Source organism: Stegostoma tigrinum, chromosome 38 (genome assembly GCF_030684315.1).
Source record: "Stegostoma tigrinum isolate sSteTig4 chromosome 38, sSteTig4.hap1, whole genome shotgun sequence".
NCBI classification, from domain to species: domain Eukaryota; kingdom Metazoa; phylum Chordata; class Chondrichthyes; order Orectolobiformes; family Stegostomatidae; genus Stegostoma; species Stegostoma tigrinum.
The window spans coordinates 6,355,395-6,368,726 of NC_081391.1; the positions used below are offsets into that span (position 1 = coordinate 6,355,395).

Here is a 13,332-nt window from a genome sequence, read left to right on the forward strand (position 1 = left end):
GCAACTTCAAATCACTTGACCTTGACCATCTAGCTGGACAAAGTCAGCAGATATATGGGAACATCATCCCTTGCAAATTTGTCCCCAAACCACAGACGATCCTCACATGGAAATATATCGCTGCTCCTTCATTAGTACCGGCTCAAAAAGATTACAAAGGAATCTTGATCAATTGGGTCAATGAGCTGGGGAGTGGCAGATGGAGTCTAACCCTCACTGGATAAATGTGAAGCACTGCATTCTGGTAAAACAAACAAGGACAGGACTTATACAACTAATGGCAGGGCCCTGGGCAGTGCTGTAGAACAGACACTCCTAGGGGTTCAGGTACATCATTCTTTGAGAGTTGCGTCACAGGTAGACAGGGTAGCACACTTGCCTTGATTGCTCAAATCTTTTGAGTATAGGAGTTGAGGTACAGAATGTTGGTAAGGCCTCTACTGCAGTAGCGTGTACAGCTATGCTCATCCTGTTGTAGGAAGGATATTATTAAACTGGGGAGGATTCAGAAAAAAATTACCAGGATGTTGCTGGGAATGGAGGGTTTGAGAATGGAAAGACTGGGACTTTTATCACTGGAGCATAGACATTTGAGGGGTGATCTTATAGAGGCTTATAAAAGACAAGAGTCTTTTCCCTATGGTAGTGGAGTTCAAAACGGTGGGGCATTTTTTTAAGATGACAGGAGAAAGATTTAAAAAGGCCATGAGAGGCAGTTTTTTTATATACAGCATTATTTGTGCGTGGAATGAACTGCCAGAGAAAGTGGTGGATATAGGTACAGTTCCAACATCTAGAAGGCATTTGCATAAGCTCATAAAGAGGAAAGGTTTGGAGGCATATGGGCCAAATGCAGGTGTGTGGGACTGCTTTAGTTTGGGAACATGGTCAGTGTGGACTGGTTGGACCAAAAGGTCTGTTTCCATGCTGTATGACTCTATAGAAACCTGGAAGCTCTTTCCCAGCTGCCCTGTAGATGTACCTATGCAAGGTGGACTGCAGTGGTTCAAGCAGGCGTCTTCACAAGGGCAAACTGGGTTGGGCAATAAATGCTGGCCAAGCCGCTAACACCCATATCCCACGAAAAAGTGCAACAAGGATAACCATTAACTAGAATCTCAGTGCTCTTCTTCCCAACAGTGGAATGGAGAACTTCATGTTTGCCTGAGAGGGCAGGTATTTCTCTCTCCTCTTACATTTGCACACAGCACTTCATATTTAGGCAGCCACCTTTCTCAAAAGCTCACCGCAGACAAGGAGATCCAACACCACATCCCTTGTATAAATTCATCCTTTTACAAATTAAGGCAGTGAGTGCTGCCTGCAAAGTCTTCTGCAAGTTAGTAGAGTCCAAACGTACAGAGCAGTTGTCATCACTATGGTTGAAACATACAAGATCCTGAGAGAACTCAGCAGGATAGGTGCAAAGAGGTCACCCTCTCTCTTGGAAGAGTCGAGGACCAAACAGCATAATCTCAGACGAAGGAGTTGCATGTTTTAGGCAGAGATGAGGATGAATTCCTTCTCTCAGAGGGCTGTAAATCTGTGAAATCCTTACTGCAGAGGACTGTTGAGGCTGGGTCATTAAGTATATTCCAGGCTGAGCTACGCAGATTTTTAGTTAGTGAGGGAATCAAGAGTTAAGGGGGCGAGGTGGGAGTTGAGGACTATTGAATTGGCTATAATCTCACTGAATAGTGAAGCACTTCCATTAGTCTATTGGTGGAGTGGACACTGTGTCTGGGTGGTCACGCGCACGAGATCCTGTTCTCTCATCTCACAAACGGCCGATGTTCCAGGCAGGACAAAGAAAACGCTTCAAAGACATTCTGAAGCACGGTGGAAGGAGTTGCTAGGGATTGCTCAGAACAATGACAACTTGGCCAGCAAGCTGCTTCATGCTTGATTTCCAAAGCCTTAATGATGGGACAGAGTGGTCACAAAGAAGGAAAGCAAGCCCAACTCCCCAATCCCATTTGATTGTGGAACATCTCACCCTACGTGCCCAAGGCTCTATGCTTTGAGAAATGCCTATGCCAATCACATAAGGGCCTAGGCCAGACAGTCATGACCCTGAGTAAGGACTGGCCAAGTACTGGAACAGCCAGTAATCATTCTTGGAAACCCTTTGTGTTCGCTATATCCCTCATTGTTAGCTTTTCTTCATGCTGGAGGTTTACAGGGGATTTGAAGAAAACCTTTTCAGCCAGAGGGTGGAGAGTGTCTGGAATGCACTGCTTGGGACGGCAATTGAGGTGGAAAATCTCACAACCTAGTTAAAAAATGTACTTGGTAGAGAACTTGGCATAACATTTAAGGCCACAGGCCTAGTGCTGGAAAATAGGACTTGTGCAGGTACAAGTATTTTTAATGAAAAAAAAGAACTGCGTATGCTGTTAATCAGGGGCAAAAACAAATTGCTGGAATAGCTCAGCAGGCCCGTGGAGAGAAATGAGAGTTAACATTTTGGGCAAAGTGACTCTTCCTCAGAACTCTGCTTTCTCTCCACAGATGTTGCCAGAGCAGCTGAGCTTTTCCAGCAATTTCTGTTTTTGTGTATTAAGGTAGACCTTCTCTGAAGAAAATGTTAAGTGGTGAAATGGGAAGATGGTTATTTTGAAACTACGCACATCTGGAACCAGCTGTGCATAATAACAATGGCGATCAAAACAAAAGAGAGGTGAATGGATGTTGTGATTCTCAAAGCAATGTTATTTGGTGAATACTCAGCAACAGTATCATCAAGTGCAAAATTCAAGTTAATCTAGCTCACTATGGGCTTGCTGGTTTGGATTGTTTACATCAATCAGCAGCTGACAAAGACCACTATCAACAGAGTAGGAATCCTCGCTGTACCTGGGGCGGGGGGGGGAAGAGAAGGAAGGAAGGAAGAAAGAGAACCCACTGATGTTTCTAAATGCTCAAAAGCAGAATTGCATTCAGCATTGAGTACTGGAGCCAGACATGAATGACAATGCCTGCAACGTCACAATGAACCACAAAGTTACAACTACTCAGCTTTGTAGCATTATTTGTCTGGGCACAGGGAAAGCAGCGACATTACAAAATTGCACTCCAGAACTGCAGGGATGTTTGAAGCTTGCTCCTATCAGGCATACGTGGGATATTGTGACATCACTGGGAGCAGCAGAACAGAGCGAAACTCAGCAAGTTTGTAACTTCAGCTCAAAGGAATGTGCATAGTCTATACATTCAACTAGTCATGGCAGTCAAAACAGGTTATCATAATCAGGAATAACTGAACTCTGAAACATTTGGGGTTGAGCCAATGGAGCTCTTGACAACTGAGAGAGTTTGGCATCTACGTTGGCACTGTTTCAGGAGAGTGCTGGAAGGGAAGTGGGAATGGAGGGAGCAGGAGGAATCCTAATGCTCACAGAATGAGATACTCACCAATATAAACATCAGGAGAAACCTACTTAGCCAGGGAGTGAAAACAAAAAGTGCTGGAGATCACAGCAGGTCAGACAGCATCCATGGAGGGAGAGCTAGCTAATGTTTCAAGCCTAGATGACTCTTCGTCAGAGCTGGCCAGAGTGCGGTTAGAACAAGGAAGGTGAAAGAGAGTGGTTGAAGCAAATAGAGTTGGAGAGGCCAGACAAAGTGGTGAAAGACAAAGGCAGAGCGTGTGGGCTGAAGATTGAGAGAGGCTGATGTAAATGACAAACAGTGTCTTGGATTGGTTGGGCTGAATGTGCAATTGTTGTGTTGCATATTCTGTCGACAAGAGGAGGCTGAATCAGGGAGAGGAGGGCAGCCAGCAAAGTTTGCTTGGTTTTTAAATTTGTTGACTTAAATAATACAGCTCCCCTGCACTTATACAGCTGTTATTCCTGGGGCAAGAGGGTGGGATGGTCCGCTACTGGGTTGTCCAAAATTAGTAGCAAACTATCACCCAGATACAGACAGTCGAAGGAAACAACAGGAAAACTGCCAGAATTTTCTTACAGCTGACGCATCGTTTTATTTGCCATCAGGGCTCACCTTACTCAATAACAACTGAGCAGTTTCCTGATAAATAAAAGCGGAGTCTCTGTACGTGGATGAGATATTGTTAGTTTAAAAATTCCTCCCACAAGAAAAAACAGTCAGGAGAAATGGGTCATTTTCAGATTGACAAATTAACACAGGAGTTCCCACAAGGATTAGTGCTGGGGCCTCTGCTATTCACAAGCTATTTTAATGACTGGAAGAAAGCACTGAAAGTATTGAGGCTCAATTTGCTGACAAGGAAAGAAAAATCGAGAAGGACAATAGGAAGTCTGCAATGGGACACGGATAGGGCTAAAACAAAGTAGCTGGAAAAGTTAGCAGGCCTGGCAGCATCTGTAAAGGAGGAAAAAAGTAGTTAACATTTTAGGTCCAGTGGCCCTTCCTCAGAAGCTGCTGAGCTTTTCCAGCAACTTCGATTTGGTTCCTGATTTACAGCATCTGCAGTTCTTCCGGTTTTTATACAGATAGGGCTAGTGAGCTGGCAGAAATATTGGGAGATGGTGAATACTGTGAGAAAATGGAACATTATTCCACTCTTCCACCAAAATGAACGTTGGTGCTGTAGGCCATTCGGCCCTTTGAGTCTGTTCCACCATTTAATGAACTCGAGTGATCCTTGGCCAACTCCACATACCTGCCAATGGCCCACATCGGAATACTTTTGCCGAATAAAACATGCATCTCCCAGCTTTAAAACTAACAACTGATCCAGAGTCACCTTCTGTTTGTAGAAGACAGTGCACCATTTAAAAAGAGATGTCAGAACACTACAGGATGGAGGGATTAGTGTTCTTGCACATGACAATGTTAGCATGTAGTAAATAACTAGGGCAGTAACTGAAACATTGGCCTTTCGGGCCATAAAAGTAGGACGTCTTACTGCAACTGTTCAGGCATCTTGTGGTGCAGTGGTACTGTCCCTACCTCTGAGCCAGGAGGCCCACATTCAAATCCCACCTACTCCAGCAGGGTGTGATGTGATCGCTGACCAGGATGATTAGAAAATATATACAGGGTGTTGATGAAACTACATGTAAAGCACTGTGTAGTTTTGGTCTCTTAAATGGAAGCAGTTCAGAGAAGATCCACTAAGGCAATCTTACTGAATGGTCGAGCAAGCTCAAGGGGTTAAAACAGGCTACTCTTGCTTCTATTTTTAAATCTGATCTCAGACAGTGTTTGACAAAGGCTCTATATGAATGATGTTAAACTTTCTCCTCTGTATTCCAACTCCTGGAGATGAAGGCCAGCATTTCACATTCCTTTAGTGATGTGTGAACATCGAAATCTCTCTTTTCCTCTAGAAATTACTCCAATTTGTTATTGGCTGTAAAGTGAAAATAATCTCAACTTACCACATTGAACTTTGTCGTTATTTAGCCAAATCACTTACTGTATGCCTCTCAGTAACATGCTGCTCCCATTTGTACAACTGGTGTCCCCCCAGGTGTTGCTGTGTGTTGTAAAGGCAGATCGTACCACACAGGGTAGCCGAGCAGTGAGCAGAATATATCGTGTTAACTGCCACAAAGAAGGTGCACGAGAGAGAAACTTTTATATTTGACAGGTCTGTTCAAAAGTCTGATAACAGTGGGGAAGAAGCCGTTTCTTCACGTATTCAAACTCTGCTGCCTGACAGAGGAGGGTGGAAGGGGTCTTTGATGATGTTGGTTGCCTTCCTGAGGCAGTAGGAAATATGGACGGAGTCAATGGATGGAAGGGTGGTTTGTGGGATGCACTGGTATCTATTCCAAATTTGGATATAATACTCTACACACTTTCATAGAAGTCACTGATAAACACGGCAAAAAACTGCAGCCCTAATAGTTATTACTGGGGAGCACCATTTGTAACAGCCCAGAATGTTCACCTAGTGTGCCACCTTGCAGGAGTGCAATTAACACTCAAAGATAATCACTTATCCACCACACTAGTGAAGTATCCCAATTGTCCTCAACATTTTAATACTTCTTTCTTAAGTTGGGATGCCACATTCAGAAAACACAAGGTGAGACATAGGAAAAGAAACAGATTTATTTTTTTAAAAAATGGTAACAATCACAGCCCAATAATTAAAAGCATTCAAACATAATCTTCAAGTGAAAGTGGAGGCACTTCAAATAGAACTGAAGCCTACGCGGTCAATCTTTCAGGGCTCACAAAGAATTTCGTTTCTGTCCTACCCAACAACCAAAACTGGTTTCCAGAAAGTGGAACACTTGCACACATTTATTTGGAGGTATAAACTAGTCAGCAGCTGTGTAACAAACAACAACAAATCACACACATCTTCAAACCTCTGCACAAATGGTCAATAAGTAAATTCTAAAGAAACTCCTGGGAGAAAATAAGTTTCCATTTTGATCTGATTTGATACAGAGACACAAACATCACGTTTCCATTAAAAAACCAATGGTTTTAACCACTCAATACCCTTGTACTGAAAACAGAGCAAAAAGCTGCAAATTCATAACAGTTTAAGTAGTAAACTCCACACAGACTCATCAGAATATTCCCATCACCTTTGGCTGACTTTAAAACAAAACTTACTGTCACAAAATGCCTCAATCATGGCCCCATCTTAACTGCACTTATCTAAACTTGTTTGAGATTATCTGCATCCAGAAGAGGGATGTGTAGAAGTCAATACAGGGCATGCCTTAACACAGGATATCTGGCACCAATGGAAGCCTTCCTTCTTCCAGTTTCCCCAACCAGGAAGACAGGCACTGTGCAGCAATATCATAGCAAGTTAGATAATCAAAGGGGATAAAGGGATTGGGAAAAAGGTACTGCATTTATATATAAAAAACTGATCTCTAACTGGCATGTAAAACAAAAATTCTCATTAATAAGTTGTACCACTACCAAATCAAGTCACAAAGCATAAAATAAGGAGAGCGTGATTGTCAGGCAGGCTGTTTCACAAAGTAGTTTGCTCACAGAAACAGCCAGCCCATATGCTGGGTCACCTCTGCAATTTGGTTTTCCCAGGATTGGCTCCCAAACTGAAAATTTGATTTATTCCTTCAACTCTAGTTGAAACATTGGCAACTGCCTCCACTTCCTTTGGGGGCAGTACTTTGCAGAATTACTGAGTAATCAGTAGATCAAGGCCTGCAATCATGCATTCCTCTATCAAAACAAGTGTTGATTCATGCCAGGCAGGAAATAAGCACTGAACACCAAAAAAAGCCCAAAGTTCATTCTTCTTAAGTAGTACAATTCATTTTTCATAGCATCTCACTGTAATCAGAATATCCCCAGCAGTTTTGTTTCAATTGCCTGTCTGGTAGAACACTCCATTTGCACTAATTTACCAACAATAGTATTACATGTAAGTAACAATTACTGAGAAGGATTCCTAGACGTCAAGTCTTGCAACTTGATCACTGAGATTCGGTGACATAAATCAAGTATTTGTTTGATCCTTTCCGACCACTCAAGCATGTGCGCGCACGTGTATACATACACACACACACACACACACACAGTGACCAGAACAGGAATATTTGCTGTTGTTTTTCTCCACTCTGGTCCCAGGGAGTCCTGGCACCTCAGCAGAGGCCAGAGGCCAGTTAGTTCTGAACAGACTGTTGAGCAGTCTCTGATTCTGTCTGTGTAGTTCTGCACTGCTGTGTAATTACCTGGGACATGGGGGAACCAGCAAATATTTCTGTTAACAAACATGGCACACCACTTCTTGATGAGAACAGCCTTTTGCAAGTTATAAAAAAAATGCATCAGTTGAATATGTTCAATTGAAATATCAGGAACTGTACTATATGACCCTTGTGGAAAACAGATGGCTGTCAGAAACTACTTTGGTGAAATCCACAAATGGGCCTCAAGATTAATCAAATATGAAACTCGAGGTAAAAAATTAAACACCCGATCTTCTGTTACGAGGAGGAGTCCAGAAGCAAGCATCTGCATCCAAGGCTTACATGCAACACGCAAAGGATTTTGCAGCCACAGCAGAAGTGAAGTGATGACCATTAACTGAATCACTTAACAATTAAATCCTGGCTTGCTAAACTCTCAACCAGCTCACACTGGGTAACTTTAAAGGCTGCAAATACAAAAACAACCTTGGATTGGTGAGCAGTATTGTTCCGGCCCAGAAAGAGACAGTGGTGTTGAAGCTATAAAAAGCGTTAGGTCCACTGTCAGAAATCTGTTAATTTAATTCCAAACTCACTTTGCTGGGAGTGACAGAAAATATTCTAATTATATAAAAAAATGACAGAATAAGGAACTAGTGTATACACACACACCTCCTACACATGCTGTTCGATTTTTGCCATCAAATACCACACTCCATATTATGAGACAGTTACATTAAAACATCCTACACAAGACCATCGCAGCGTCCCCACATTCAGTAGAAGATGAAAGATTCCATCAGGTCACCTCTTCTTAAAGCCGTACTTTTTCCTCTCGTAGAATAGGTCAGTTTTTGAGCTACCAAGATTGACAATTTTCGGACATCCATCTCTCTAGGAGGCGAAAACAAACAGGCATGCAGCATCCGAGGAAACAAAGGAAATGATACTTCAATTAGTTTTGTGCTCAGACAACCTCCTTGCCCAGTGAAGGCATGCATAAGTTCACAGGTTTTATCCAGAGTATATTTTACATTAGTCAAGTCATCGAGGGAAACACTTTTGGGATCTTTCACAGCTTGGGCTAGATTGGAGGGATGAGGCAGCCTTCCAATTTCTCATTTACAAACAATTTCAGCTCGAAAGTGAATATCAGGCAAGGACAGAGATGATCAGCAGCCATACTCAATTGTCTGACCCATAGGGTAAGGCACAAGAGGGCAGATGGTGCCTCTGCCACTGTACCCTGTATCTGTGCGTTACCTTCCACAGAGGAATAGCAGCACAGGGACATTGTTCTTTGAGAATTTCAAAGGCAAAGATCCAATGTTTTGAGTTTGTTAACTGTGTATTTGAAGTTTCTTATTAACTATTCAGGCTTTAGAATTAGGTTTATTGTCTTTAGTGGTGTTTCTGATTGGAACTGTACAAACAAACCATACTTCCTGGCTGCTTAGAATCATACAGCATGGAACAGATCCTTCGGTCCAACCAGTGCACACGGACCATGTTCCCAAACTGAACTAGCCCCACCTGCCATGCCTGGCTCATGTTCCTCAATTTTTTTTCCTATTCACGAATTTCCCCAAATATGTTTAAGTGTTGTAACCGTACCTGCAACTACCATTTCCTCCGGCAGTTCATTCCACTATCTGCATAAAGTTGTTGCCCCTCATGTCCTATTTAAATCTTTCTCTGCTCACTTTAAAAATATGCCCTCTAATTTGAACTCCCCTACTGTATGGAAAAGACTCTTGTCATTCATCTTATCTATAACCCTCATGATTTTATAAACTTCGATAAGGTCACCCCTCGACACCTCACACTCCAGTGAAAGAAATCCTAGACTTTCCAGTCTATTTTTACATCCTGAATCTTCCATTCCCGGCTTGTGAACTATTTGATCTGGATTTGATTGTTACACTTTGTTCGATTTAGAAGAAAAGGTGTTTCAAACTTACATCTTTTTCCTGGATAGTGCACTCCTTGCAGTAATAGGCATCAGATACGCCTGGGCCACCACAAATCACACACCGGCCCTGGTAGGACCCATAGTTACACTCGTCACAGATACGGACCAGAGTGCATGGCCTGACATAGGAGTCGCAGATCACACACTTGCCATCACCTAAAAGGGGTAGGCAACCAGAAAAAAGTAACCACAGAACAAGTATTAGCCTGTGCAGCAGATTGTCAAGATTAAGGTTTTTAGCAACAATCTGGAGTTTGGGTTGTGGGAGAGGTTGTTGACCTGCTCGCCGAGCTGGCTTGCTCTCATTCAGACGTTTCGTCACCATCTAGATAACAGCACCAGCAAGGCCATTCTTCTCCGCTTGGAATTTATACTGTCCAGTCGTATGATTTTTGGGTTTGTTCTAAGAAAAAAAATGGAAATGACACTACTCATCATAACGGACTGGACAGGATAAATTGCGGGCCGAGTAGAATAACACTACTTCATCGCAGGCTGCACTGATAATGTTAGTGAACATGGTGACGAAATGTCTGAACAACACCCAGCCAGCTTGGCGAGCAAGTCAGCCACCTCAGATCTTCAAGATATTTCAAAGTGCTTACAATGACTGAATTACTTTTGAAATGCATTAATTATGTAGATAACCTGGCAGTCCACATGCACACAGCAAAGCTGTACAAACGAGATAATGGTAAGTTTGCCCATCTTAATGGCATTGGTTGATGGATAAACATTAGCCAGGAAACCAGATCCGTCCATTCTTCTCCAAATACCACATCTGCAATAAAGTGAGCTAGTACAATGACAGAAGATTTTTGGATGCATTCAAGCGTATCAGATGGTGGAAGATGTCAGGCAAGCCAGGAAATGGGCCACATTTGTAACTCCTTCCAATGTGCCAGAAATTCACCAAAACTCCTCAGTCAGCACCTTGCAAACCCACAACCAAAGATGACAAGGGCTGCAGACACATGGGAAAACTGCCGCTTGCAAGCTCCTTTCCAAACCACTCACTATTCTGACTTGGAAATACATTGCTGTTACTGTGTTGCGGGATTAAAAAAATCCTGTAACTTCTTCCCTGACAGCATTGTGGGGTTACCTACACCAAACGGACTGCAATGGTTCAGGGTGGGAGCTCACCACCATCTTCTTAATGGACATTATGGATGAGCAAATGTTGGCCTACCAACAAAACCGCATACCCTGAATGAATAATGAAGTTCTCAACACTGGCTTCAGGTGTCCACCCAGTTGGTTTACTTCATGCCTGTTAACTGTGCCTTCAGCTTTTTGGATCATTAATAATAACTGCTGGCCTTGCCAAATCAACAGAATAAGGAATAGTGTATACACACACACCTCCATGACAAAAAAAAAAGGAGCACTTCTGTGGCCTCCTCTACATCGGGGAAACCAAGCAGAGGCTTGGGGGCCGCTTTGCGGAACATCTACGCTTGGATTGCAACAAGCAACTGCACCTCCCAGTTGCAAACCATTTCAATTCCCCCTCCCATTCCTCAGGCAACATGTCCATCCTGGGCCTCCTGCAGTGCCACAACCATGCCACCCAAAGGAACAACAACTACTTATATTCCGCTTGGGAACCCTCAGCCCAATGGTATCAGTGTGCACTTCACACGCTTCAAAATCTTCCCTCCCATCACCGTATCCCAAAAACAGCTCAGCTCGTCCCCGCCTCCCTAACCTGTCCTTCCTCCCACCTAAAGCCCCACCCCCATCTCCTACCTACTTACCTCATCCAGCCCCCTTGACCTATCCACCCTCCTTGGACTGACCTATCTCCTCCCTAACTCCCCACCTACACTCACCTTTACTGGCTTGATCCCCGCCTCTTTGACCTGTCTGTCTCCTCTCCACCTATCTTCTCCTCTATCCGCCCTCTATCCGCCTCCCCCTCTCTCCATATTTATTTCAGAATCCTGTTCCCCTCCCCCATTTCTGAAGGGAGGTCTAGGCCCGAAACATCTGCCTTCCTGCACGGCCTGCTGTGTTCATCCAGCTCTACACCTTGTTATCTCAACACTTTTGGAATTTCCTATGAATCTGTCCCTTCATCTTCCTTTTCTCTTTTCATAAAATTGAACATCTTTGACCAAACACTTAGTATTGGGAGCAGCATGTAGCTATCATCTTTGGGCATGTGGCAATTCTTATTTTACTGCATTCCTCCAAAGAGCCTTGGATCATCCACCAATGGCAAAAGGTGCCAGAAAAATGCAACGTTATAGATTATATACTCAAATTCTGCGCTGGGGGCTTGGAACAAAGACCCTTTGACCAGCAGCTGAATATTATCACAGAGCTAAGCTTATTCTATAATGAAGGATTGGGGGTTGAATGCAGAAATCAAGGTGGAGTAGGTAAAGTAACATGTAGAGTTTTTTTTCAGTACACTGCTATAACACTCTAAAGTATTGGACAGCACTGGTCTAGTCACTAGAGATGGGCTAATTGGATACCTACCTCCTTTCAATTGCTGATTAGCAAAAAAGTGAACCCTGCCACGACTGGTTAGCTAGTGAACTCAAATATTCACATTTGCACAACGTATGAACAGGTTTTTGTGCATGTGTTGTCAAAATGGTAACTATTAAAATAGTGAGTGCTTTAGATAGTTACGTTTATTTTATATCCTTGGTAACTGCAGTGTCTATGTCTTACGTAAATATAAAAGTACATTTACTCTGTACCTGACGTACATTCAAATTAGCGTACTTGGTGTAATCACAGCCACCCATCCTTGTGGTTAGTGAGAAATTCCCTTTGAACGATACTGCACCAAGCTATTTGCTAAACACAAACAAGCCACTTGCTCAAGAAGGTCAATGCTGGTGTTCATGTTTGACATGAACCTCCTCCCACTCTTCATTGAAACCCATGAATTTGGGTTTCAATCAAACTCAACATCGCCCCAAAATAGTATCAGAGATAATGGGAACTGCAGATGCTGAAGAATCCAAGATAACTAAGTGTGGAGCTGGATGAACACAGCAGACCAAGCAGCATCTCAGGAGCACAAAAGCTGACGTTTCGGGCCTAGACCCTTCATCAAAGGGTGGAGGAGGGTCTAGGCCTGAAACGTCAGCTTCTGTGCTCCCGAGATGCTGCTTGGCCTGCTGTGTTCATCCAGTTCCACACTTTGTTATCCTCCCAAAATAGCTTTTTTCTAGCTTCTCCTTGATTGCATGTATTCTATTTGCCTCAACCACTCCAATGTAGTGGCAACATTCATATTCCCAGCACACTCCAGGTAAAAGTTTTCTCCCGACTTTTTATTGGATTTATTTGTAGTTAATTTGCACTTATGGCCTGTAACTCTGGCCTCACCTGCAAGTGGAATCACCTTACCTACAGGCAGTCTATCAAACCTTTCCATAATCCTGACTTGTATCAGCTCATCCACCCTGTTAGTTGGGGCAGGAAAGCCACCATTTCACTTAGATGTGCACAGAGCAAAAATCAGTCGATATTCTGAATTATAACTTCCAAAGAATGTCCAGTGGGTAAAGGTGTGAGCAACACGTGGTCAGCAGTTAGCCAAAATCATTATCATCAACTTGTACAGGTTCAAAGTAAATTTGTGAGGAAAATACCCCAAGCAAGACACTGAGTGCATATCCATCAAATATTGATAAATCCTGCAGGAATGACACAGGCTAAATGTGGTGCTTATCTTCCAAAAAAAGTGTACAAAATAGAAACAGGCAACCACAG

The 13,332-nt window shown here is 43.1% G+C and overlaps 1 protein-coding gene across 1 annotated transcript in view; it reads right to left on the reverse strand.

Annotated features, from left to right (window-relative positions):
• Positions 1-6,033: 6,033 nt before the first annotated feature.
• phf5a (PHD finger protein 5A) overlaps positions 6,034-13,332 on the reverse strand; it is a 39,046-nt gene continuing 31,747 nt past the window's right edge. The window contains exons 3-4 of the mRNA XM_048521492.2: positions 9,581-9,747; positions 6,034-8,513 (exon numbers count right to left, since the gene is read on the reverse strand). Coding sequence (XP_048377449.1) covers positions 8,424-8,513; positions 9,581-9,747 — 257 coding nt within the window. The 3' untranslated portion in view covers positions 6,034-8,423. The remainder of the gene's footprint in view (positions 8,514-9,580; positions 9,748-13,332) is intronic.